At 42.4% G+C, this 26,845-nt stretch overlaps 1 protein-coding gene across 1 annotated transcript in view; it reads right to left on the reverse strand.

Annotated features, from left to right (window-relative positions):
* The window catches only part of LOC131256565 (axial regulator YABBY 5-like), a 49,084-nt gene extending 22,875 nt beyond the window's left edge, over nt 1-26,209 (reverse strand). Inside the window, exons 1-6 of the mRNA XM_058257457.1 lie at nt 25,978-26,209; nt 24,966-25,085; nt 23,687-23,801; nt 22,947-22,995; nt 22,293-22,368; nt 22,148-22,219 (exon numbers count right to left, since the gene is read on the reverse strand). Coding sequence (XP_058113440.1) covers nt 22,148-22,219; nt 22,293-22,368; nt 22,947-22,995; nt 23,687-23,801; nt 24,966-25,085; nt 25,978-26,052 — 507 coding nt within the window. The 5' untranslated portion in view covers nt 26,053-26,209. The remainder of the gene's footprint in view (nt 1-22,147; nt 22,220-22,292; nt 22,369-22,946; nt 22,996-23,686; nt 23,802-24,965; nt 25,086-25,977) is intronic.
* Between the last annotated feature and the right edge of the window lie 636 nt (nt 26,210-26,845).

The raw sequence follows: 26,845 nt of genomic DNA on the forward strand, positions 1-26,845 counted from the left end.
CCCTGAATGTCAATGCTCAGTTGTAGGGTGCTTCTCTCTATTCCTTCATGGTTAGCAGCTGGAAAGGCAGGTGTGCAAGTTGGGCCATTGGGACCTGATCTTTATCAACTGATATTTTGCCTTCTCTACCTTCCTGCCCAAAATATGGGGAGAGGTCAACCTCCAGCTGCCCTGTAGATTCTGCTTCACTTCCTTCTTTATCCTCGTTAGCAGGAAAACAACATTCCCTAGTCCTCTGCTCAACAACTGGAGGTGGAGATTCCTGGGAAGCAGGCCGAAGCTGAGGGTGAGAATGCCAGCGGATGGGTGACGACCTAGCGGACCTTGCCTTCCATGTGGCCTGCCGGTCGCTACGCCTCCTGAAAGTAATGAACCCTGTTGGCCTAGCAGGCGGGTAAAAGGGGACAGAAAGAGCCTTCCCATTGCAGACGGCCTGGTTCCCCTGGCCATTGGTGCTACTGGTGTTTGCCTAATCCACACAGACTCGGCCACACGCAGGGGAGCAGGTACGTTCTATCGTATGCTCAGGGGGTCTAACACCTTCTTTGCTCTGCACAGGGGGGATAGGAGCTTCCATTGCTTTAACTTGAAGGTCTTGGGATTGTAAAGCTGCATGATCCACCCATCTGTCAGGTTCACGAATGCAATAAGTGGCCCACCCGCCATCAGGGACAAGAGGGTCTCTATCCCCGGAGAGCGATGGATAGCACGTTTGGAGAGGGCTATGGAGGAACATGTCGGCACATATGTAGGATTGGGTTGAGGGACTATACAGGAGGGTGTTGTTGGGAGACGGAATGGGGTGGTTGTTCAGGTCCGAAATCAAGGGATCCCCAACATCAGTCACCAACTACAGGGATGGTGGGTCTGAAATGATTGGGCCAGTCAGAAGAAATTGGTCAGGTACCAGGGAAGCAGGGTTGAAGGGTGAAGGTGTGGCTAGAGTAGCCCGCTCGGGGGAAGAGGCCGTGTCCTTGGCATTATCACAAACAGGTGGAAGGCATATGGATAGAGGGGAATTATGATTGTGAAAAGTCTTCTCCACCCATGCTCTGGTGGAATTGCACCCTATATGTTGCACGCCTTGGTTGGGAGTTCGGGTTGGCTGAAAATCAGGTTGCTCCAAATAGGCAAAAACTGGAAAGGACAAGCCATTCACCTTCAAAAACTTCAGGCTATGAATATCAAAACCCGGTGACGGTCTGATTTAACTCTAGCAAACCCCTAAAAGATACCTAGAGTAGTCACACTGTCGACTTGTAGCACCTCCTCATACGATTGAGCAAGACCTTCAATGGCGCTCGGAAACCAGGCATGGGCCGGCATACCCACTAGACGGATCCAAAAAACCTTTGATGAGGGAGGTGGCTTAGGCATACCAGGAGCAGAGTTCTGAAATACCCATCTGACCAAGGAGGACCTGATTAGATGTAAAATCCTCCAGCTCCCTTTAAGATTGGAATTTGAGGAGGAATTTTCGAGGAGCAATCCTCGTGACATCGATTTGGGACACGACGAACTTCGAATGTCGGAGAGAGTCGATCAGATGCAGGACAGATACCTCCTTAGCACACGAGGCAATGAGGGCCCTAGAAAGGGCAACCTGTAATTTATCGACCTCCCTGGTGTCAGCTTCAACGACGAGAGGGTCTGTGCAGCGCCCAAGAATAGGGGATTCTTCATGCTGTGCAGATGGTTTAGCAGGAATAGGGTGGCTTCTGACCTCTTCTGAGAAAGTAGGCTGAGGGGTTGCATACGGGATCGGTGGAGGTGATGAGCCCCTGGATGGACTGTCAATCCCCCTCTGATTTCTAGCCCAATCTATCCACACAATATGACCGTCGATTCTCCTATCATGCAGACATTGGGCCGCGTTGATCACCTCCTGTTCATAACAAAACCGAACGAAAGCGAATCCACGAGACTTTTTTCGGATTTGATCTCTGGGGATGTACACATCCGATATCTTCCCATATCTGCCGAAGATCTTGAGCAGATCCTCACATGAGGTGTCGAATGTGAGGTTGGCAACGAAAAGAGTGAAGGGAGGTTTGCGAGGGTGTGATTTCCTTCGGGTTACAGACTCCCAAGGGCGTTCTCGCTCGCGCTCCCTCATCTTTTTCAACTTTATTCTTATGTTCGGGTTACAGACTCCCTGCAGAGGCACGTTATTGATGAGAATGTATAATTATTTATTTACTTAGAGAAAGGTGGGAGCGCAACACTTGAAAATATAATCAAGAGGGAAATTTTACAAAATTCGGGCAGGCGCCCAAAAAAAAAAAGTGCCATACCTATCATATAGGACCCACACTCAAAGAAACAAAAGCAACAAGCCGGGTGTTTTTTAAGCATAATTATTTAAGGAGAATTGTGTATAGATTCTTAATATTTAGACTTTAATTAATTATTTATATTGGTTCTTGACCTATTATTATTATTATTTTTTATGATTATCGAATTATTGAGATGATTTTAAAACATTTAATTTAAGAGTTTTAGCATAAGTGCATATGGTGAATTTAGAGCGTGTATTGAACAATATGGGAGTAGATTTATATAAAGCTTGTGTATAATTTATATAAAGTTTGAGAACAAAAATAAAAATAAAAAAGAGAATTTAACATATTCAATTCATATATTCATATCATACATGCATCAAGAGTTGCTTATATAACTTATATAAAATAGCAGGAGCAATGCCTTGGGTATTCCCTAGAAGTATGGTGGATGCACTACCTTGGGTATTCCTTAAAAGCATGAGCATGTAAATAGATTGTAACCCTGGGGTGAAAGGACCTAGAACCCATTGGTACTTTAGAGTCTCTACTAGGACTATAGGTGTGTAGGCATATGGGGTTACAAGTTGCCACACACTCCGAGTACGGGTGGAGCAGTAATTTGACCAACTAAAATAAAAGTGGGTCCCTCATTGAGAGTACAACTGTGTGGACATACAGGGTTACGTATTGCAAAACATTACAAGCATAGGTGGGAGTGGTCTAGCTAGCCATAAATAAATCCCTTCAACGCAAGTACAGGATTGAAAGGCATTACTTGAACACTTTACCATGCATTGCGAGTTTTTGATAGCATGTGACAAATCAAGGCGTGTCATGGTTAAATATTGTAAGGCTCCAACAATACTTGCATAGACAATGATAGCAATTGTAGGAGCATTAGAGGTATGTAAGTTATTTTTGTAGGCTAAAGAAGTACCGATGGACTCAGAGAAAAGTGCACCATTAAAGGAAAAGCTGCAATACAAAGGAAATAATGAAGAGGACCTAAACCTTTCATATCAAATTCAAATCCTAATCTAGATATCGAACAAAATAAAAGAGAAGTATTATCACTGCTATTGATGATATCATTATATAGAGTAATAAAAAATGATTACTTGAGAGCAGTGAAAAACAAATAGAGAATGATCTACTTTACTACTAAAAAGCCAACATATGGGAAAAATAGACTAAAATATTCAAACTAGGCTTGAGGGTTTTTTTTTTTCAAAAACCTAATGACCATTCGCCATCTTGACTTTATTGCAAGAGGAAAGGATATACACAGTTTAGGCAGGCACCACAAAAAAATCATGACCCTCGCCTATCAAATCCCCCACTAATGACCTACACCAAAGAAGTGAAACATAGAGAAAATCTAAAACTGACTGACCAAAAAGGATCGGCTATCTAAACCTTCGAAACTACTGACCATCTCCAAGGAAGATCCTGGCTGATTTCCCCTTCTTGAGAGCTCTCAACCCAGCATTGTCTAGAGTAGTAAGACCCTTAATGGGGTTCGGAATATCTTGACGAGGGAGAGAATGCCAACTCGGCCAACCTCTATTTTATCCTCGCAAGAGAATCCACAACCAAATTACCCTCTTGGAGGGTGAGAGAATAAAAAAATTGATAGAATTCTAGATATGACGAATAGTTCCTAGACGATACCATATATTCCAAGGGCTAGCCGCACGAGAATTGGAAACCACCTCTACAATAACCCGAGAGTCAGTTAGAGGGGCCCAATTCTTCACAAATCTCTAATCCATCTAGCTGGGCTTGAGTTTTGGCCACCGTGTTAGAAACTTGACCATCGGCATTATGAAATGCAAAAATGACACAGCCCAGATGGTCTCTTATTGAGGGTCAAATATTGCATATTAGACCCCAGTTATTATCTGATTTTACGAGCATAATACTGTTTAACCACGCCATGTTTTAATCGTGTTTGTGATGGAAGATGTATTTAGGAGCCTAGACTGAAAAAGGATACTAAAAGCATGGATTTGATGCTCTGAAGTCACAAAGGCAAGAGACGGACCCCAGGGGACCGAGATCAAAGAAGAGATTCAAGAAATCAGGCCATTCACGTTACACGGGCCTAAAAAGCGCCCATAATACAAGATCACAGGGTTTCCACCATCTGTTAGGCTCAAAAATTCATATGTAGACTGAGAACCATAAATTAACCATACAAATAAAATTTTAGCCATTGGATCCCTGTGAAAGTGGCCCAATAGACAGATCAAACCATAAATCACTCATCTAGGGCCTACCTGATATCTAGAGATGTTTCAATTTCGGTATCAACCAGTTAATTGGGATGATAAAACAGATGAATGGAGCGGATTTCTCACGAAAATCACGATGGGACCCACCTTGGGGTGAGTGAGCATCCAGGGCAACTAATCTCCCGGTGCATTAAATCGAGTCAGACGGTCAGCAGGCGCTGACCCGCACAAACCCATCCGGATTCGGAGTCCCGCATTGCGAACGCTCAACATAGCTTGCGGTTGGATCTTGTGGGCCACCATCGTGGCCCAAAAAACTAATCCGAACCGTCCATTAAAATATCAAGGTCCGTATAAGTAAGACCTAGGTGACAGAATCTCAAAAGATAATGAGGATAGAATCTTATCCGTTCAAACCAGGATGAACAGTCGGGTGAGAATTCAGTGGAACACACAAAAATCAATATAAAACCATTTATTCTCGAATATTTTTTCGATGATAGCTCAATGGACGGTGTGGATTTGTCAGCTGACACTGATCATGGGCCCCACCAACGTCACAGTGTAAGCTGTTTACGCAGGCCCGATTTTAGCGTCCGAAACTGATCGATTTTGGGGTTATTATACGACCATAGTGATGATCGTACGGCAAATCTGGACCGTCCATCGTGTATGCCTGTCCAAAACACCCTATGGGACGTTGTTCTTTTGGACAAAATCAAAGGAAGAGGGGAGTTGGGAGGCTCCGATCTTGCTGCATAAGTTTTCCTTCCTGCACACATGGCTGCGAAAGACCTCACCGACTCCAGCAATTTCTGCACGTTCGCACTCCACCGACCGACCTAGTGCTCTTATAAAAGAGCAAGGAGAAGAAAGAGATATTCATCCAAGCCTGGGACGTCTGGAAGAGAGAGAGAGAGAGAGAGAGAGAGAGAGAGAGAGAGTTTAGATTTTTTTATTTTTTATTTTGAATATTTGGAGATTAGCCTAATCATGTCAGGCTAAACATCTTAGCTAGGGCTAAGAGGTGAAGCTTGTGGCGCGATAGGACTGATTCTATAGTTTTGATTCATGTTAGACTGAATTGACGTTGATTTTAGTTTGATTATTAGGAATGCTTTCAATTTTTAATGGTTTGTTGTGACTGAAATTACAATAGATCTGCAATAACTGTGAGCATGTTATTAGCTTTATAAGGTTTGTGAATTTGGGAACCTTGTTGTTCACCATGGTCTCCTGGGCATGGTTGAATGATGGAACCCTTCCTAATGTTCATAAATTCCTTAGATTGGATGTGGATTGGTTAAAATTCTATTGTTTACTTTGTCTCATGGGCATAGTTTTGTGATGGAATCAATTCTTATTCTTATCATTTTCATCTCTTAAAAACTAGATCAAAGGAAGTTCAGATTTGGGTTTTAGCGATATATCTTCCAACTGGATGAAGATGGGACTCGAAGTCCAGTTTAGTACATGAATCAAGCATAGATCTCCCTGATCTCTACAAGTGGATCATTGACACCCTAGTTTCCTACCTTTGAATTCTACAAGTTTTAGATTATTATTTCACCATTATTATCTCATATTCACTTGGTTTAGATTTCATCTCATTCTAGTTCTAGTTATTTTCAGATTACGTACAGGTTTCAGTCCCTACGGATTCGACTTCGGTCTTACTAAGTTTATTACTACATCACAACCTTATACTTGGGGTGTGAACATCTCTACAGATCCCTTCACTTCCCCCTTCTCCCAGATTACCTTTCGCTAAGCCATCCACATTTATCTTGAACCAATCCCAATCTGGCCTACGCCTTCTAATGATATCCATCCTCTCCCCAATAAAGAAGTACTATCATGAAGACCTAGGGATTTGAGAGCAACTATTTTAGATAATGATTTTTTTATTTTTCAAGGAAAGGTGGAATCATTCCACCTGAATTTTATAAATATAAAATTGGGATATACAGCCATTCAGGCAGGTCCCAACAAAAAGGTTCCGAACCCTCCTATTTTATAGAACTCCTACACAACAAAAAAAAAAGGGGGAAGAAAGAAAAACTCCACAAGCGAGAAGCTTCTAGTTGCCCCTTCAGTCCTCATGACTGAATCTGATGGAACCCAGGCCTGTTCTATGTAGCAGGGCCGAGCCCCGAATCTGGCGAGGAAGATCGAAGGCCTTAGAGAAAGTGGAATGGGACTGGGAAGAATTTGCCAACTTTGCCAGCCCATCCGCTGTAGCATTTGCTTTTCTTCTTTTTTTTTTTAAAGAGAAAGGTGGAACACTACCACCAACTTTCATTCACATTGGGAATAAAACTGTACAGCCATTTCGGGCGGGCTTTGACAAAAAGGAGAAGGAAAATTGACCTCCCATTCTAATGATCTGAATGCGGGACAACCAGTAGCTCCAGCTCGCATTTGCCTGACTTTTGCCATTCAATAAATCAACAATCAGATTCGAATCTGATTCGACTTAGACCTTCGTCATACCCTTTTGCAGACACAACATCAGACCATCCCAAATAGCTCTAAGCTCAACAATGTTGTTTGAACCAATGTTGTACCTGATCGCAAAGGCGAACTCAAATTTTCCTCCCGCCCCTCTACAAACCCCTCTGCCACCTAACCTACCCGGATTTCCCCTGCTGAAGCCATCCACATTCAGTTTGAAACAATCCCTAAGAGGATGTAGCCATTTAACAAGCATCGGGGACAGCCTTCTCGGGGCGGGAATGGCGATACCCATATCCTTCAAAACATTGTATGAAGCTGACGAATGGCTGGACCATGAAGGATAGGCCAAGCTAAGAGATTTAAGCCCTCTAACAACCCTGAATATTACATTTGAGGGGAGGGCTTCTACATCTTCAAATCTCACCTTGTTCCTAGACTTCCATATTTCCCATAGAATGAATACTGGAAGCAATCCCTGCAGGATCGAAGACTTGCCCATAACTGTGGAGGCAATCCACCAAGCGTTCCACCAAGCGTTCAACCTTGCTTCAATCGATTGGTTTGCCACTATCACAACACCAACATGGCTCCAAAGTGAGACCATACTGAATTTGTTAGGCCGCCTTCAACAAAGATATGGGGCAGCGTCTCCACTGAGGGACGATGTGAGGCCGATGCTCCACAGCAGACGATTTCAAATAATGATTTGTATCCTTTCATAGGAAGGTGATCGCCCGTTTCCCCCAGCCAATAATAAATTCTATCAATGATGTCCTCAGCCGCCACCAAGTTTCCCTCAAACTGTCTTTTATTTATCCCTAACCATAATTCAGAGACCATAAAACTTAGGGCTTGAGAGGCTTGTTTAGGACTATATGTAGCCTTTTTTAGTTAGTAAGCATAATTAGGAAGAGAAGAGGTTTGCGGATAGCTACTAGCACATAAAAAAAATTCTTTTAAAAACATTTATATAATCGAACAATGCTTATGAGCCTAATTTCATGTCTTACATCTGTTATTTCATTGGATCTCACAGTCCTTTATGACATATAAAAAAGTTTTCGTCTAACAGCTTTTAAAGCTTCCTAGTTTTAGTGCATCAGACCATGAGGTAAAAAGCTTCTTCAAACATCATCCTTGTAATCTAACTATGAAGAAGAAGACCATGTTATCTACATAATTTCTTTTATTTTCAACAATAGTAACATCTTCTATACAACTTAAAATCCACCGCACAAGAGAGAGATGCAGAGAAGAAGGAAATTGATATATGTAGATTCCTCTCTCGGGGGTAGCAGGGGAAGATCTGCTAGATATGCATGCCAAAGCCTCCATCTCATTGAAAATTAGTAGAAAGAAACTAGCGAATGAGGATTTTAGCCTATTCGTGGGGAACTTGTCATTTATTTACTCCAAAGAGGATATTAGAGAAATCTTTGAGAAGTATGGTAAGGTTATGGATGTCTACGTCCCCTAAATACCCACATTCTTTGCACCCTAGGGGTTTTACCTTTATTCGATTCTTGTATAAGGATGAAGCCATTGGAGTGAAAGGGGTCCTGGATGGGAGACAGATGATGGTAGGCTAGTGACGGTGAGGGAGGCTAAACCTAGAGGACCCTCGGCTGTCTAGAACCCAGATCCAGCTTCAACTCCTAATCGCCCAGCTCCTCCCAGGGTACAACAACCTCAACCCTACTTAGAAGCAGTCTAGAGGATAGGTCAGAGAATCAATTCGTCATCTCTTGCGGAAATTCATCAACTAGGGGGGATTACTCCATAACTAAGGTTGATGTCAATGCAATGGCTAAGAAGATGAAGGAGTTAGAATTTTCCCTGCTAGGAACAGCAGCCAACCAGGTAATTTCCATCCTCCACTTGATAGATGCCATCCGAGCCTCATAATATGTAGCGTCTGTAATTGATTTTGTGTTGATTGCCCTTAGTCGATTCCTCATATTCTTTAAGACAAGAATCAAAATGCTTGGATTCTTCGCAGACAAAACCCTTCAGCATGGGTGTAGCGAATGTGGAAGTGTGGAGCCCAAGAGTAGTGTTAGGTAACTGTGGAGTGTGGATCCATTTCTATGGCATCCCCTCTCACACTTAGTTCGAATTGGTTATTTCAGACCTCGGGCAGACCTTTGGCAAGGTTATTGTTATTAATAGTGGCGCCAAGTATGGGATATTCTAGGTGTTTTCATAGGGTGAAAGTGGTGTTCTTCCCAGGGGTGGATGTCCTGAAGGTGAGGAATCTAGATATGGCAAGGAAATTCTTCCCAGTGTTTACATTGATGAAGTAGGAATTAGTATAGCTTAAGAAATTGGGTGCAAAAGACGTTTGTTCAACCTAGGGGGCCTGTAGAGTTCACATATGGTGTTTGTGTATATGGAGCTTAGTCGAGGAATTTCCAGCAAGGTGTTTGTCAATTAGCTTGAAAAGCAGTCTAGGATCTAGCTGGGGTGGTAGCTTACGATGAACCAAATGAGGTAGCCCCACCAGCTGCTTGTATTGATGTCAGAACCACATCTCTCAAACTGTCTCAATTCCCCTCCTCGCACTTCTTACCTCCTATGGTGTTGGGGGTTGAAGGGGCAACCCTCCTGACATCTTAGGGCTCTCTTCCCCCATGACAATCCCTCTAGGCCTGATGTAGTGGGGGCCAGGGTAACCACTAGAGAGGTTGCAACAATAGTTTTTCCATAGGAAGCTCACCATAAGCAACTGTGGGAAGACACAATGTAATTTCTTTTCCACATAGATCACTTACTAGAGAGTAGAGAAGGGGAAATTCGCATCCCATCACCCAAGTGATTGGGCAAAAGGCTGAGAGCATTGTCGGTAGGGTGCAACCCTTTGAAAGATAAAGATGATGATTCCAATGTGCATCTACTTGACCCATGGCTATGAGGGCAAAATGATCGGTATGGTACTCAGGAAAGTATAGCCAGGAACAGGGAGAAAATAACCATTAGAGCTCTGGTTCGATATGGGTTCGAGGACATGGTCTCTTTTGCATTGTTCATAAGGAGTGAAGATGGAATCTTTATATAGGAATCGAACATAAGAGTTGGTAGAACTTTCTAAAGTTCAGTGAACTATAGGGTGCGAATGGGTTTACAGGAAGAAAGAAGCATTAACAGAAAATGATGGTGAAAAGTACAAGGCAAGGCTAGTATCGAAGGGGTACTTACAGAGGGAAAGAGTGAATTACAATGAAGTTTTCTCTCTATACGTGAAACATACCTCAATCAGGGTACTACTGGAGATGTTAGGATAATCTAATTTGAAATTGGAGTAGCTCGATGTGAAGATGGAATTCCTTAATGGGAACCTAGAGGAAGGCCATGTGTGTCGGCTAAAGAAGTTGTTGTATGGGCTTAAGCAATCTTTAAGGCAATGGTACAATCAGTTCGATTCCTTCATAGTTGAGATTGGGTATAACAAGTATGAGTGTGATTGCCACATATACTATAAGGTACTTGAGGATGGGTCTTACATTCTATTATGTCAATGATATATTGATTACTATAAAGGACAAGATGGAGATACACTTACTTAAGTCTCTATTAAGCAAAGAGTTTGACATGAATGATCTGGACATTACGAAGAAGATCCTAGACATGGAGATAAGCAGATATAGAGAGTCTAAAAATCTGTGGCTTTCTCAGAAGAGTTATGTGAAAAAGATGGTAGAGAGGTTCCACATAAAAATGTGAGCCAGTTAGCACACATCTAGCAGCCCACTTTAAGTTATTAGTCAGGTGATGTCCAAGTACAAAAAATTAGACTTCATAAATGTCACGGGTGTCGTACACTAGTGCAGTGGGGCGCTTGATGTATGCAATGGTTTGCATGAGGCTGGTCATCTCATAGGTAGTCGGTGTGGTTAGCAGATGCATGGTGAATCCAGTGAATAAGCATTGAAATACTGTTAAGTGGATTCTCAAGTATCTCAGGGGCACAGTCGATATTGGAATCATGTTTGGTGGACACAGAGCTTCAGGTGGTGTTGTATTTTTATTTTTTTAAAAGAAAAACTCCGAATTTCATTTATAAAAACTAGACAAAATTACATTTGGGCGATCTAAGCTAAAAAAGGACCTGCGGAAAAGCCTATCATACCGGGACCATAAATCAAAAGGCAACACTACCTCTCCCTTGAATTTTTCTTGTTTAAGGGCATGTGTTCTCCTACAGAAACATTGAGGAAAAAGGAGCTGATCAATGTTAGGGCATGGAGGAACGGGAATGTTGGGAGCGTGTTCGTACAAAGGAAAGGCGTTCATCAACTCCTCTGTTCTCCATCTTCGTAGGAAATCTAACTTTTGACACCGATGAAGAAGATCACCTGCGCATTTTCAGCAGGTTTGGTAAGATTGCAGAAGTTTTCCTCTCTAGAGATCAGGCCCACAACAAGCACCGGGGCTTTGCTTTCGTCAGATTCTGGTACGAACAGGAAGCTCACAATGCAGCCCAAACCCTCAATGGAAGAAGAGTAGATGGGCATATTGTCTCCATTGAATGGGCAAAGCAAAAGAGGGGACCGCCTAGAGAAGAGATGCACAAGTCCTGGTTCCAAGAGCCTCTGACAACGAGGACGGGTCCCCAACCAGTTTCAGTTAAAAGGAAAGGTCCCTCAGCATGGGGCACTGGCCTCAAACCAGGTATCTCACCTACCAAATCGGGCCTCCATCCTTTCATCATCGAGGCAGACAATGGGGAAGTGGAGAAGATGTCGAGATCCTTAGCTGCAGCTTTGGTCGTCCAAGTGGGTAGCGAATCTGTTTCTATTCTGTATCTGATTGAATGTACGCGTCTCTCCTCCCTAGTGGCCTCCCTGGTGGACTTTACTAGAATCGGCCCTATGAGTTTTCTATTAAAATTCCAATCCCGCTAGGAGAGGGGGGCATTTGTAGCTGATTCAGATCTTCACCGTCAGATGGGGATTTCTAGAGTAGATCCCTGGGATGCAGAAGCGATTTCCCTACATAAAGGGATTTGGATTAGGTTGGTGGGGATTCCGCCCCATGCCTGGTTTCTGTCGACCATCACCAATCTCGCCAGCTCTTGTGGAAAGGTAATTGAGATTGATAGTGTGGCTGCTCTAGGCATCTTTCAGGCGTTTGCCAGAGTCCTCATCGCTCTCAAACCGGGGTCGGACCTACATGGTCTGCGCTATCTGAAAGTGAATGGAACCTCTTTCCTTATCGTGGGAGTATTGGAGTGTCAGGCCATCAGTGGGACCCATGTACCGCCTCCCTTGTCTGCTCCTGGGACCAGAGTCTCTACTAAAGACTAAGTGTTTAAGTCTTTCTACAAGCATAGAGGGCCAGACCTACTCTACCTCCCACCTGTTTGAGGAAATGTCATAGCCGAACTCCCTTTAGTTCTGGCTGATTAGAGGGGGCCTCAGGCCTGCCCTGTTCAGACTAGTAGCCCACCCTTCCCCTCCCCACCTAACCTACCGAATAACTCTCTACAGCCTTATTCAACCTTGGAGCCTCCCAATACCTTGCCTTCTGTTCCCTCAGTGGTGCCTTGTCACCAAATCCAGCCAACCTCAGCACCCCCTCACCTATCCTTCCTTTGCACCCAATCTAAGAATTCCCTTCCCTCGCCCCAACCTCCTCAACCCTGCATCCCTTGTATTCAGCCCACCGTCACCCCTCCTCAATGTTTTCGTCGGGCCTCTCAGACAACTCCCCTAGCTCAGCGGTCGCCCTAGCCCTATATCTCCCTCCACCTAATGAGTCAGCCTCCTCTTTTGTACTCGTACGCACCCCTGCCTAAGGGGCCAAAACCTGTTAACTCGCCTGGGCAGATCCCATTGCAGGTTTTAGAGGACATAGGACATAGAAGGCCCCCAGCTCACAAGTCCCCACCTAGAGAAGTCCTTGAGGAGCTGTGTAGAGTTCCCTTGGCAGACATGTGTTCCCTTGAGTAGGTGGAGGGTGTCGAGCCTCCTATTGATGCAACTGACCAGGCCTTTGGAATAGGGGACCTACAGTCAGATGTTCGAAGTAGTGACCTCGATGTCCTCTCAGGGTATCCTTCGCTTCTACTTCGTTCCATGGAGGCTCCCCAGGAGCATCAGCAACTCCTCCAGGTTGAAGATGGTGGTATGAAGTTCAGGAGGATCAGCTCTGTCTCCAAGATTAGGGTCAGATCTGTTGGTTGTTCTCCCCTGCATTTAGGCAGCTCCATAATAGGTAATCATGGGCATTTCTAGGACTTCACAGCAGGTGGTTTCCCCCTCGTCTAGGGGCAGTTCTCCCTGTCTGAGGCAGGAACCGAGCAGTGATTGCTTAGTGGGGCCAGGCCACAGGTTTGAAGTTGGGTCAAGTTGAATGTGGACGGCTTGGTCAGGGGATATCCAGGCTCGTTAGGAGGTGGGGCGTGGCTAGGGACAGTACCAGTTCTTTTCTTTTTGCCTTTGCCTTTGCCTTGGGCTTTGGCTTTGGGTCCAATTCCAGGGCGAAGATCCGTGTCATTTGGGAGGGCATATCCCTCTGTAAGTCTAGAGGTTTCCTCAAGGTGGAAGTCGAGAATGATTCCAAGGTAGTGGTGGACAGCCTCAATGGGGTCTCCTCCCCTCCCTGGAACCTCTACTATTGGTGGGCCAGGATCCAGCACCTTAAATCTCATATGTGTTTGTCCATCTCCCACTGCCCAAGAGAAGCAAATGGGGTCACCGATAGCCTAGCCAGCATAGGTAGGGGGAGCTAGGCCAACTCCTTTTTCCTCACAGTTCCAAACCTCTCTCGCATTACAAGAGGCCTGGTCTTCCTAGATCGGGTGGGTCTGGGCCATTTGTGAGAAATGTCGTCTTAGTGGGGAGTGGTGCAGGGGTAGTTCCTTGTTGTGTTTTGGTGGTTTCTTCTTTCTCATGATAGGTTGGCCCCCCCTTTTTGTTTCGAGGCCCTCCCGAAGTACATTTATATATCCCTCTTTTTTGAATGAGATTTTGGCTTTTTAGAAAAAAAAATGTGTGAACTAAGCACATCGATGTGACGTTCCACAAGGTACGAGAGCTCATTGCTTCAAGGGAGATTCTATTTCAAAAGATTCATATGGATAAGAATGATACATATATGTTGATAAAGTTGGTGACTACAAAGAAGTTCAAGCACTGCTTAGGCTTGATTAATCTCGTTAGCCATTGATGAAATTGGGCACCCTTGCACATGGGTACGAATGGAGTTGTGTTTTAGGTAGAGGGGCACAGGGAGCAGTCTATTCTCAAGGCGGAGGTTGCATGGGAGGTCTTCAGGGTGACTTAGCAGAATGCAAGTTAAGGTGGAGCTTATTATGTAGATGTTTTTTTTTAAAAAAAATAAAAATTAAGGAAAGCGCTTTCATATATAGCAAAAATAACAAGATTTACATCGCTTTCGGGTGGGCATCACAAAAAAGGTCGATGCTGCATCACAAGATAGAGATTATTGTGCAGATGCCTTGCGAGAATCCACGATCAATTATGGAATTTCACAGTCAGTCGTGACTCGCTGTGATGTTCATGGTCGAATGTCGATCAACCTTGGTGCGACCGTCGAATTTCTAGATTTGGCGCTAAATAGGGTATTTAGTTTGATTTTCCATTTGGGCAAAATTTCATATGAGTGTCATTCTCTCAAGGGCTAGGGTTTTTGTAGGGAGATGGTTTTCAACAATTTTTTTTCATTCCACCTATATTTTATTGACTTGAAAGGATTTACAGCCATTCGGGTGGGTCCCAACAAAAAGATTTCAGACCACACCTATCATCTATCCAAAAACAAAAGCTAGGCTTCACAACGAAAAAATGGACTCAACTAGGAGTGATGCAACATCAGTACCACCCTAAAAGCCTGTCAACATGTAAAACATCCACCTGCATTGGGTGCTAGCTCAGAGAAAATGACGGCATCCATCAACAAATAATAGTGGGAGGCTAGAAAACTGGGTTCCTATTCAAGTACACCTGATGGATCCTAGGCCGGCATTGTCCAACACTAGAGCTCTTCTAATCAACCTCGGAAGATCTGCTTGGCAGCAGCAAAATCTGTCAAAGCATCCTTCACTTGCCATCTTAGCTAGAGCATCCCCCACCGAGTTGCCCTCGTGGAAAGTGTGCCTAAATATTAGTTTAAGGGGCCAACGTTTTTGATGGATGGCTCCCAACCTGTATCAAATGTTCCATGGGCTAGGAGCTGTGGGGTCTCCGGTCGCATCTGGTATGAGTTTGGATTTAGACTCGACAATGATATTGGAAAGGCCCAAGGAGGAGCAAATGTCTATACCATCTAGCATAGCCTGCGCTTCTACAATTGTGTTCATAGTGTTCCCATAATATTTCTGGAAGGCAAAGATTAACCGCCCTGCATGGTCCCTTCATACTCCCCCTCCCCCGATGGTTTTCTACACTTATAAAGGTCTTAAGAAGGATTTCTCAAGGGATATAGGAATTTTCTCGAGGTGTGCATGCAAGTGGAGATCAGGTGCATTTGTAATAGAAGAAGGTGAGTCTGTACAACATAAAAGTTTTGATTATAATGGATCTCTGTCACTTTGTGCCATGTTTTTTCTTTCTTCTTTTTTCGTAAGGGTTTTCCACATAAACTATTGTGTTTGTGAATTGTTTATTTTTTATTTGATTATCCTCCATTATTATATTATTCTATTTTCGTTTATCATTCTTCCACAAAGCGCACGGATTGACAATGGTGTTAGATATGAATTTCTAACACCTAGGGTTTGATCCGGGTTTATTGTTACCTCGGGTTTACATCATTATGGTGTGATAGAGAGCAGGTTCACTCATAACACTCTGGCTATAAAGCATGAAACATAAGCCAGTAGATCATAACATGGCCTTTTTTGTCAATGACCTTTTTTTTAGAAAGATGAGAGTACACCATCTATAACTTGGTTGATGATTAAAAAATAAAAAAATAAAAAAATAAAAACCACTTCCTGCATCCGAAATTGGCTCAGGTTGATTGGGCTTCCTCCCACAACTTATGGACAATCTTGCTTTGTGTTGGCAGTCTCTGCAGGCCATGGGTATTTGTGTGGGGCAACCTCACTCTTGCTCTTTTAGCATGGTTAAGTAGTTCAAGCCGGAGGAATGTTGGTTCAAAATCAATATAATTGGCTCCTCTAGAGGTAATCTTGGGCCGTCAAGTGGAGGTGGGGTGTGTAGAGATAGTAAGGGAGATTTTATTTTTGCTCTCTCTGCGGGCTTCGGTTGGAGTTCCAATAGTCGAGTTGAAGCTCGTGCTTTACTGGAGGGGCTCTCCTTGGGTATGCGCAAGGGGCTCCCCAAAGTTCGTATGGAGAGTGACTCTAATGTGATTGTCGACTTCCTTAACTCGGGTTCCCCTTCAAAGTGGGACCTTTGGTACTGGTGGGTCCAGGTCATTCATCTCAATATGAAAGCCCACATTTCCATTACTTTCGCCCTCAGGGATGCCAATGGGGTGGCAGATCTATAGTCTAGCACACTTGAGAAGTGTTTCGCAATAGTAAGGTTTTTCTCGCTATTTTGAATCTCCCCCAAACCATCTGTGGCAATCTTTTTCTAGATCGGGTGGGGCTGGGGAGCGTTTGGGAGACCAACAGCCCCTGTTAGTGTCTAGTGAGGTAGTTCAGGGATATAATAGGCGAGCCCGAGTTCTTTTTTAGTATCCTGGACTTGTCCGAATGTAATTACGGGCTGCGAGGCCATGTTTATAATAGAAGCAAGATGAGGCAATTCTATTAAAAAAAACAAAATAAAATATAATATAATGTCGTTGTCATTAACTTTACCAAGCCATTTTAAAAAAAAAAAAAAAAAAAAAACCGTTACCAAGCCATTGGCATAGGCTATTTAACAGGGATTGCAAACCGAGCGGAAGTGATAAGGAAGGACTTCAAGTTGTCTCCACAAGTGTGATGAGGCAAGCCCAGCCTTGATAAGAAGCTCGTGCATGTGGACAGCAAGGGTGTGACAGCTCATCCCCCATCTCCTCAAATTTATATGGAGAAGGACTCTCCAATGGAGTCTCCTTCCCCTTTTATTATTCTTCTTCCTCTTGTAATCCATCTCCAAAGCAACCTGGATTTGCCTAGGATTCGCACTCTTGAACGGTGAAGAGTGCATGAAAATGGATGTTTTTCTACAACTGAGAAATATGTGACACAACAGCATGGTACTCCCCGTGGTGGGAATTTTGGTTGATTTTAGTCAACTCGGCGACTTCTTAAAAACTTTGGAAAGTTATAATATAAAAGGAGGAGATGTGTTTAAGCTACGAGTGTTGCTAAACGTCACAGGCATGTGCAGTAAAGCTCATGTACACGCCATGGCACGGTCGGTCCAAGATCTAAGCCATCCATCAGGAAGGTACCACTATATTGATGCCTTTGCTCAAGAATTAAGTTTATCACCATGGCATGATAGGCTGGGCCTGTTTTCTTTTTGTGCTGACCACCCGATCGAATATACATCTTTTTTTTTTCAATATCAACAAATTTATAGATGGTGTGCTCACACTTCCGGATAAAAATAAAATCAAATTGATCACTTCGTAAAGCAGGTGATAGTTGGCAAAACAAATTTACAGCTTAAAAAAATGACTCAAGCTTTCTAACCCATCCAATTGTTACCAATATTTGGGTGCATATGCTGAACGGATCAGATTTATTCTTGGGAAAACATGTAGAAAGTCGTACTAACCTTATGGATGGATTGGATCTTGCACCTAACTGTGATGCTAGCCCATTGTGGCGTGTGCACATGAGCTTTATTATACACGCATGTGCTCTTAGCAAAGCTGATAAGCTACCATTCTTTAAATTGAGAAACTGGAGTCAATGTAAAAGATAAGGATCTTAAAATTGGACCCATTTAAAATACGGTCAGGTAAATAATACGAGGCCCATTCCTCTGCAATTTCTTTAATTTAAAATTAAAAATAAAATAAAATAAAATAAAATGTGGTTCGAAAAAAAGAAAAAAGAAAAGATTAATGTACAATGAGTTGTGTGGGCTACGGTCATGTGTGCATGGCGTTCAATCCATCCATCATGTGTGGCCCCACTTGTCCTTGGAGCCCAAAAATCAGGACTATCCAAAACTCAAGTGGGCCCACAGTGAAAAATCACGCCTGAAACCTCTACAATCACGTGGTGTGACCCACATGTGTTTTGGAAAAGAATGCTTTTGCGATGGCCATCCATCCTAGTGGGGCATATCTTTTCAATTGACCCACCTATATTTTGAACTGGGATGATATTTGGGATACGAGGTCAAGTCGAAGTGGTGCACTTTATGGGACGGATTGGATGGGGACTTCAGATAATGGTGAGCCACACACACCGTGCTGTAGAATAAGTTTATTCTACATATGTTCTAGATGAACCGACCCCAAATAATATTTGTTTTATTACAATGAAGAGATCTCATGGGAATTTAATAGTAGGCTGATCCTAGGGAACCTAATTGATAGAACGCCCTCCTCTCTCTTCCTACGGTTACCAAAAAGCTGGTACCAATAACCTGATTTCGTATCTCGAATAGGTTGCTTGGGCCCAACTTGTAAGTCTGGGCACACCACTGCCTGAACCCTCCAAGATCGATTTGACAGTACTTTAAGACATAGGGCATGTACCGGTTTCTCTAGACAATGTCCGTTTATTTTTTATTTTTTTTGACATGCAAGGATGTGACTCCTTAAAGCTTCAATAACAAAAACTCTGGACAATGTCCTGGGATGTATGTAAATTTGTCAAACACCCTGGATGAAGGAAGCAATATCCCACACATTTGATACATAAGAGTCATTGGAAGATTGACAGTGACACATATTCGACACTTGAAGATAGAAGTTGGCAGGAGTGGCACATGTGGATAATAGATTGACATATGTGGTACATGTGCAGTGTTTGATACTAGCACATATGACGTATGTGGTGCACTTAAAGATAGATGATGGCACATGTGACATATGGAAAATTGGCACCTTATTCAATAATAGCATGTGTCTGCCCTTTCGTAAAGACCAGCAATTCATCACCACACTCCATTCTTTCCTTGTCAACTGCAGCTTTGTGACCAAAAAGGTAAAGTTTGGTGGTCTCTTTTCCCTAATTGCATCAACACACCTGAACAATCCACATCTTTGTAGGCATGGACCACCTAAGATGGGGACCATTTTTTTTTATTACCAAAAGGTAGGAGAAAACAACACCTATAGTTTTATAGATATCAGGGAAAATATTTATAGATGCAGCTGAGAGATCCCTTTCCACGCCCCACCAAACGCCTACCATAGAGGTCAAAGAGACAAGCATATCTTGCGCCTAAACAGTAATAAGATACGAAAAAAACTATTCGCATGGGCTCAGCTAGGACGGATGTTCCCAATCCCGGCCATGTACAACAATAACAGGCCTCTAATCTCTCTAGGAGCTCAGCCGTACGCATATACTTCCTATCTCCTTCCCACTGCCCATCTTCTTTTCCTTATATGTGTGTTTAATGGCACAAGTGAATGTTGTGAGCTCTTTATATATATATATATATATATTGGCTCCATGTACCAGATGCACCAAGGAAGACGCCTGCCTTTTACAATGCTGTCACCACCATCTGAAGGGCGAATAAGGAAACCATGCTGGTTTTTTCCATGGTGGATCAATTTTCCCTGGTCTTAGGCAGCCCCGTTCTACAACTCTTTCTTAGTGCTGCTGAGGCATCTAGTATCTGTTTGAAGAGTATTTCTCCGACCTTTTTGTCATGTCTCCTTTTCTTTTTGTAGAGATTGTTGATGGTGTGTGCAGTTTTATACAATAGGTGAAGCTTGACTTCTTTCGTGGAGCATAATGTGCTCCCACCTTCGAAGCAAAAAAAAAAAAAAAAGAAAGAAAAGAAAAAAGAAGAGAGTAGAAGAGTCGGTCTTTTGATGGCAAAATCTAAAATGGAATGTACCCCCAGCTAGTGCCCCCCGATGTCCTACAAACGTGACATGTTGGCAGTCAAGCATATATGTTTTCCCCTATGTATCTGTGTGTGTGTTAAACCGTATATCCATTAAATAAAAGAGCTAAACAACTGACATTTCTCGCCCATTATCTCTGTGAACCTCCTGCCCAACCAAGCAACGGCGACCAAAGCCTTCCAATGGTGGGCGGTAGCTTCCAACAGTTCTCTTCTAGGAGTCCTTAGAGGGCTGACTCCTGCCCTGATCCTGTGGGAAGTCTGGAAGTGCAGAAACTCCATGCGATTTGAGGGAGTCCAATCCAGCGCCTCGGATGCCATTCACCAGATTAGGACCTGGCTGTTTAAGCTGGCGACCATCTTCCCTCTTCCCCGGTGTAGAAACCAGGCTGACAGAGAAGCCCAGGCTGACCTCCATCTCCCTCAGGGTGTGAGGCCTCTTCACTCGATCTCTTTCGTGAAATAGAGCCATCCAATCCTGGGCCACTTGAAGCTCAATGTCGATGGCTCTTCTAGAGGTAATCCAGGCCCATCAGGATCCGGCGGTGTTTGTCGTGACGACAAGGGTGATTTCAAGTTCGCCTTCTCTAAGGGCTACGGTCAGGGATCCAGTTTCCTGGCGGAGGTGAAAGCAGTCATTGACGGACTTTCCATTTGTTTCAAAAAGGATTTACTTTGATTGATGTGGAAAGTGACTCCATTGCTGTGGTCGACTTGTTCTCCAGCCTGGGAGATGCACCTTGGAGGCTGTTTTATTTGCAGAAGAAGTTTGAGTCTTTTCGGGCCTTGGGATCGTTGTCCATCAAGCATGTTCCGAGAGAAGCAAACCGGGTTGCTGACAGCCTGGCCCACTGGGCTAGCGCCAACCAGTAATTCGAACTGTTCGGGCACCCCTCTCAGATCCCCTACATTACATGGGGTGAACTGGTCCTGGACAGGTCTGGTTTGGGTGGGGTGCGAATATCCTAACAGCCTTTTTAGTGTTTTTGTGTGTTTGGTTATTTCCTTACGATAGGTTGGCCGGCTCTGTGTCGGGCCTCCCCGAATGTGCAGTTTCTGGTTGGAGCATCAGGATCTTTTTGTTAGCCTGCCCTCCCTGTTCTGTATAGCCTTTTGGTTTTTTCAATGATATTTGAGGGGTGTGCTTCCCCCTTTTTAAAAAAAAAAAAAAAAACTGACATTTATATTCGGGCCGACCCCAGCAACAAAAAATAAAACTAGGGCCCACCTATCATATCCCCTGAACAACACCCCAAACGACGCTAAATCTGGCCCCTACCCTCCCTAATGTTCCCAATCCCACCCGGTCTAGGAGCAGCTTTCCCCGGATGGTTTGTGGGAGGTCTGACACCAAATGATAGAATTTGTTATTCTGATCTTTGCTGCCCATATAGTGCTCTCTCTCTCTCTCTCTCTCTCTCTCTCTCTCTCTCTCTCTCTCTCTCTCTCTCTCTCTCTCTCTCTCTCTCTCTCTCTCTCTATATATATATATATATATATATATAGTGTTTTCCCCTCCTCTCTTTCCTATCTCTTGATTACTTATGAGTCTAATGCATTATTCCTAAGCCTAAAAATACTGAACTCCTGCCCATTTTCAAATTTCGGACTCAGAATGAGTTGTTTGTGGGGTTCGCTGTTTTTAATCTTCCTACATGGGAATTTTACCCTATTCATGATTAGATTTTGGAAGGTTCAGTAGTGACTTAGGTTGACTTATTGCCATCAGTTTTATTGTCATGTCTTCTTATTCATGTAGGTTTAATAATCTTCTCCAACGACTTGAGAACATAATAAGTTATTTGCCTCTTTTTTTCACTATATATATATATATATATATATATATATATCACTATATATATATATATATATATATATATATATATATATATATATATATATATATATATATATATATATATATATATTCACTATGTAATCAATGATATATAAACTAAACTTCCCACTTTAATGGATACAAGACATTAAAAATCAGTTCAGGCCACTTTAATCTTTAAGACCACCAGCATCTACCATTCAGTTTTTAAAATGTGGGTTGCACAGTCCTTACTATCGACTACATGCAGAAGAATTTAATCAATACTGAATTAGAAGGTGCAAGGTAAGGAAAATTCAAGAAGTTATCTTATCCCTATAAAATGAAAATGCAATTTCTTCTTCCTCTAAAATTCCCAGATCAAGTCCTTACCTCATCAAGCTGTTTCGGTTGCTTGTTGCTCTCCAGCATCAACCCAAAGTGAATGTGAGGGAAGTGTGCCCACTAACAAAGAAAAGAAAGATTGCAATTAAAGAGGAGACATGTCTACACTTGCAATTTATAGGGTTCTACTCACATTCTTAGCTGCAGTGCTGAATGCTTCTCTGTGGCTTATCTCGGGGTTGTTGGCCTTGATCCTCTGAATCTCTTCCCTGCAATCAACATTAGTGTGCAACAGAATGAGATTTATGGCAGACTTTCAATAAATGATATTACGATGAAGTGTTATCCCCCCACCATACAGTGCTAAAAAACGTACTGGTATCAGACCAATGATTCGTACAGCCATCAAGTGGGTGCGCTAGATAACTAATATATATATATATATATATATATATATATATATATATATATATATATATATATACATAAAATCGTAGCGTCTTCATGGATCCGACCATCTAATACTTGTGAGATTTTCCTATCGAATGTGCATTATCTCTCATTTGTTGAAACTGGCCTCAATTTTCCTAGACACTAACTAAGTTGGCTAGTGGTCCAACTGCCTGCATTTCAGGAATATGGCCCATCCATCGGTCCCACCAATTAAAATTGACCTAATTACCATACATAATTGACATGTATACAATAGACACGTCTGGCTGTGCACTTAGTAGAATTCGTTGAGGTGTGACTCATACTAGCATATTCTTCGAGAGCTTTTTTAATTTTATTTTTGTAATCTCAAAAGCTAAACAAACATTCAGGAGGCTGACAGTAGATTTATTACTTGATGAACTGATTGTAGGCAGAAGGAACGCGTTGCCTCTTCTCTGGAGCTGCACAAAATTAAAAAGAGAAAAAAGAAAAAAACAAAAAGAAAAAGAAAAAAAAAAAAAAATGCAGCTTAGTTAGAATACTAAGGAGTTCTTTTTAACATACCATGCAATAAAAATATCAAACTACAGCCAGCTTGGATCTTTCAACTGTAATCATTACAGGGTTGTCGGTAATATTGCGGCCAAGGCTAGGGCCATTTTTTACTTTAACAAAGGTGTGGTTAATGTTTTTGGGTCTACTAATCCTCCCCCATGGGCAATCTGGTATCGGTGGGTGGAATCAGGAAATAAACTCTAGGATATGAACTTCAAGCAATCACAAATATGTAGGAAGAGCTACTCAGTTGCGGACCGTTTGGCCCGTCAGGGTAGCTTGAGGGACTAGGCGTAGTTTTTGACAGATTGGCGGGCTTGCCCAGAGCATCTAGGGGATGTATATTTTTTTTAAAGATAAAAATGGTTTGGGGTACATTAGATGTAAATGAGTATGGCTCCCCTTCTTTTTGGCTATGGTGTATAGGGCTTCGCTTGTATCGGTTTCATGGGTGGTGGGTCATTTGTATCATCCTCTTGTATATCAATGCATAGCAGGTGGTGTGCTCCCATATTTTCACGAGAGAGAGGGGAAAAAAAAAAGAAAGAAAGAAAGAAATAAAAAAGGAAAAGAAGAAGAAGAAGAAAGAAGACTCACGCCTGTTTACGGTCCTCTCCTCATTGCTCGAGGCTGGTGATCGTATTGTGGCCTTGTTGCATGACGAGGAAGAAGGCAGGTCTATCCTGTAATCTGGAGGAATAAAACTTGGGTTCTGGAAGATCGGCCATTTACAAGAAAGAAGGTTAGGTTCAAATTATACAAGTGGGGTTTAGAACCAGAAAATGTGATTCAAGAAGTTGGATTATTGGTTTCAGGTAGAGCAGCTAAAAGAGAAAGGGAAAGAGAAAGGTGAATAGAGGCCAGAGCCTTGGGAAGAGGAAAATAACTTATGCGCAGTGTTCTTTTGCACAGAAGCGTTATCCCTCTTGAGTGCCCGGATTTATAGCACTCTTGGTATGGATCCAGACAGTATCAGTTCATGGGCTATACACGTAGAAATACGTTTGTATAACTAATATAATATGCATGCCTGAGAGTAATAACTACAATGGATTAATGCCAACATATACAAAAGAGAACTGATTACCTACAAAAGAGACTTAAATCTGAATGGTATTATCAAGGACAATACTGGAAACTAAAATTCCAAAGGCATGAAGACATACATGGGTTGTAGCGTACAACCGGTGTTAGGTGAGAAATTCGGTCCTCAACCCCAAGTTCTCGAGGAAAAAAAAAAAAGAACGTGGAAGAGGAACCTTAGAAGACGAATGGAAGGAACCAACTTCTTTCTTGGTCCCAAAAAGAAAGAAAAGGACAATCTGAAGTGACTGTATCGATTACAATGCTGTCTTTCTTATGAAATATATGCAAGGAAAATCTCTCTCATGCTGTCTTTCTTACGAAACATCCGCAAGGAAAACCGTGTGTATGTGTGTGATATGAGACGTGTTTCCGATATGGAGGACAGTGACTGATAGGAGAGGATGGTAAAGAAACCTTTACGAGCTTGCATGCCCGTCAATCAAATCAAACCAGCAGAAAAGAAAAGGGAGAGAGAGAGAGAGAGAGAGAGAGGCGGGCTATTAACCCTAGGAAATGCAACCCATGGGCACGTTAGGACCTGATCCGTTTACGACTGTGGCCGGAGATTCCATCTTTGAACAGCTAATGTAGGTTTCTCATGCGACTCCTGGGGCCACACTTTACAGCCTTTGAAATCTCTCTCTCTCTCTCTCTCTCTCTCTCGCCCCCCAAAAGAAGATAACCTAGAAATTCTAGATTTCAGAAGCTAAAAATAGATAGGTAGGTAGACTCATCCCATCTCATGTAAACCCTAGTTTCTTTTTTTCTTACTTTAACAATATTTACATACCTGGATCTCTTGCCACGAAAGCGACTGCAAAGCGGCTGCCATGTTCACGGACCATAAATTGGTGCAATGGCCGCATCGAACGGTCACAATGTCGAACAAGCAGCTGGATGGAACACTCACCTGAAATAATGAAAAGCAAAACGAAAAACGAAGGTGAGTTCATGAAAGAATCTAATTTGGATTTGTGTTTGTTTCTCTATGTATAATTAGAAATGTGTTCAAAAATCTAAAACTCTCTTCCATGATTCATTTTCTTCTATTTTCTTCTTGTCCAATATATTAAACAGCTTCTCATGGTCTTTAATTTTTTAAAGAACCAATTTTAATTTTTTCTTGGATTTTTTCTTATATAATCAGAAAAAGCTTCTTTTTACAAGAAAATCACAAGTATTCTTATTTCTTAAATGGTGTATTCAAAACCCATTATTCTTTCTTTCTGTCATTCTCAAATGCACTTTGGCTTAATAAATATTCACATAAGATGCTTGTTTTCATAGAAAAAAGAAAAGAAAAGAAAACACCAACCATTTCAAGTTTCAATTCTTATGTTGGAAACCGATTCTAAGATAAAAACTGGATAGCGTTAAACAAGTTTCTTGCTCTCTTTTTTTCTTTTTTTTTTTTTCCTTTCTAAAACGCCACGAAATGATCGACTGTTCCAACTATCCAATTTTGGCAAATATAGGGCTGACACGGACCAAGAAATCTAACGATTTTCGAATTGACTTCGCCATTTTATCTCACAATTTTGTTCCTTCAACCCAAAAAAAAACACGAAAAGAAGAAGAAGAAAGAAACAATTGTAATACAACTCTCTCTCTCTCTCTCTCTCTCTCTCTCTCTCTCTCTCTCTCTCTCTCTCTCTCTCTCTCTCTCTCTCTCTCTGCCATGGAAAAAGTGAAAATTATAAGAATCCAGATTTGAGAAGCTTGCTTTTCTTATATTATTGCAAGAAAAAAAAAATGAAATAGAAAAATTCGTTGAGTGGGAGTGCTTTGGATCATTTGTATACCGCGAGAATGATGTTGCAGAAGCTACAAGGGATGTAGCAAACTTGCTCGGAAGCAACATCGATGCAGCTCGACATGTCCTTCTCACTCTATCTGAATTCCAGTCTCTGAGGAAAAAGAGAAGAGCTTCTTTTCCTAGTGGGGGATGGAGGGAAGACGAAAGGGAAAGAGCAAGCGAGAAAGCAAGAAATATAAAAAGCGGGTATGTTATTATTACCCCTCGGCCTTCCTTTAAGTGATGCTTCTGAGTGTTTTAAAAGGAGAATAAATAGGGTAGAAAGAGAGTAAAGAATCAGAAAAGGTAAAAGAGAGAGGATCCAAAGTGGCAAGACAGAAATGCGACGGACGATAAAAAAAATAAGATAAATTAGTGGTTGCTGGTGTACGGATTAGCGGTTTTGGTAGTGCGTGCGGCAGGTAGCCCAGAGAAAAACCTAAGTACTTTAGTAGTGTATGGCCATCCATAGGCATGCAGACTTCGTGCATTTGTCTCACAGGTATCAAATTTAAACTATCCACGTGTGACCTGATGTGGATGGGCCATAAACTAAAAAATCATACTGGATGGTCTGAATTTTCATAATTCAACCATCAAATGGACGATTAAATTGGAAGACGGTGAATGGTTGGAATTCAGCAAATTAATTTTTCACTAGCCACGATTTAGGATCATGCAATCCACCTACTTATATGAGTTTTTCTCGCAACCTACAGTGGATCACAAGATTTGAACAGTTAGGATTGAAGAACATGTGCAACATATGCAGTGTTTTTCGCAAGCGTATGGAAAGCGTGACTTGCCAGCTTATAAACGTTGTTTTCCATGTCCATCGTGAAATAGAACGGATGTTGTAGTGCGTTTTCTACGGC

This window comes from Magnolia sinica, chromosome 1 (genome assembly GCF_029962835.1).
Source record: "Magnolia sinica isolate HGM2019 chromosome 1, MsV1, whole genome shotgun sequence".
Classification (NCBI taxonomy): Eukaryota; Viridiplantae; Streptophyta; class Magnoliopsida; order Magnoliales; family Magnoliaceae; genus Magnolia; species Magnolia sinica.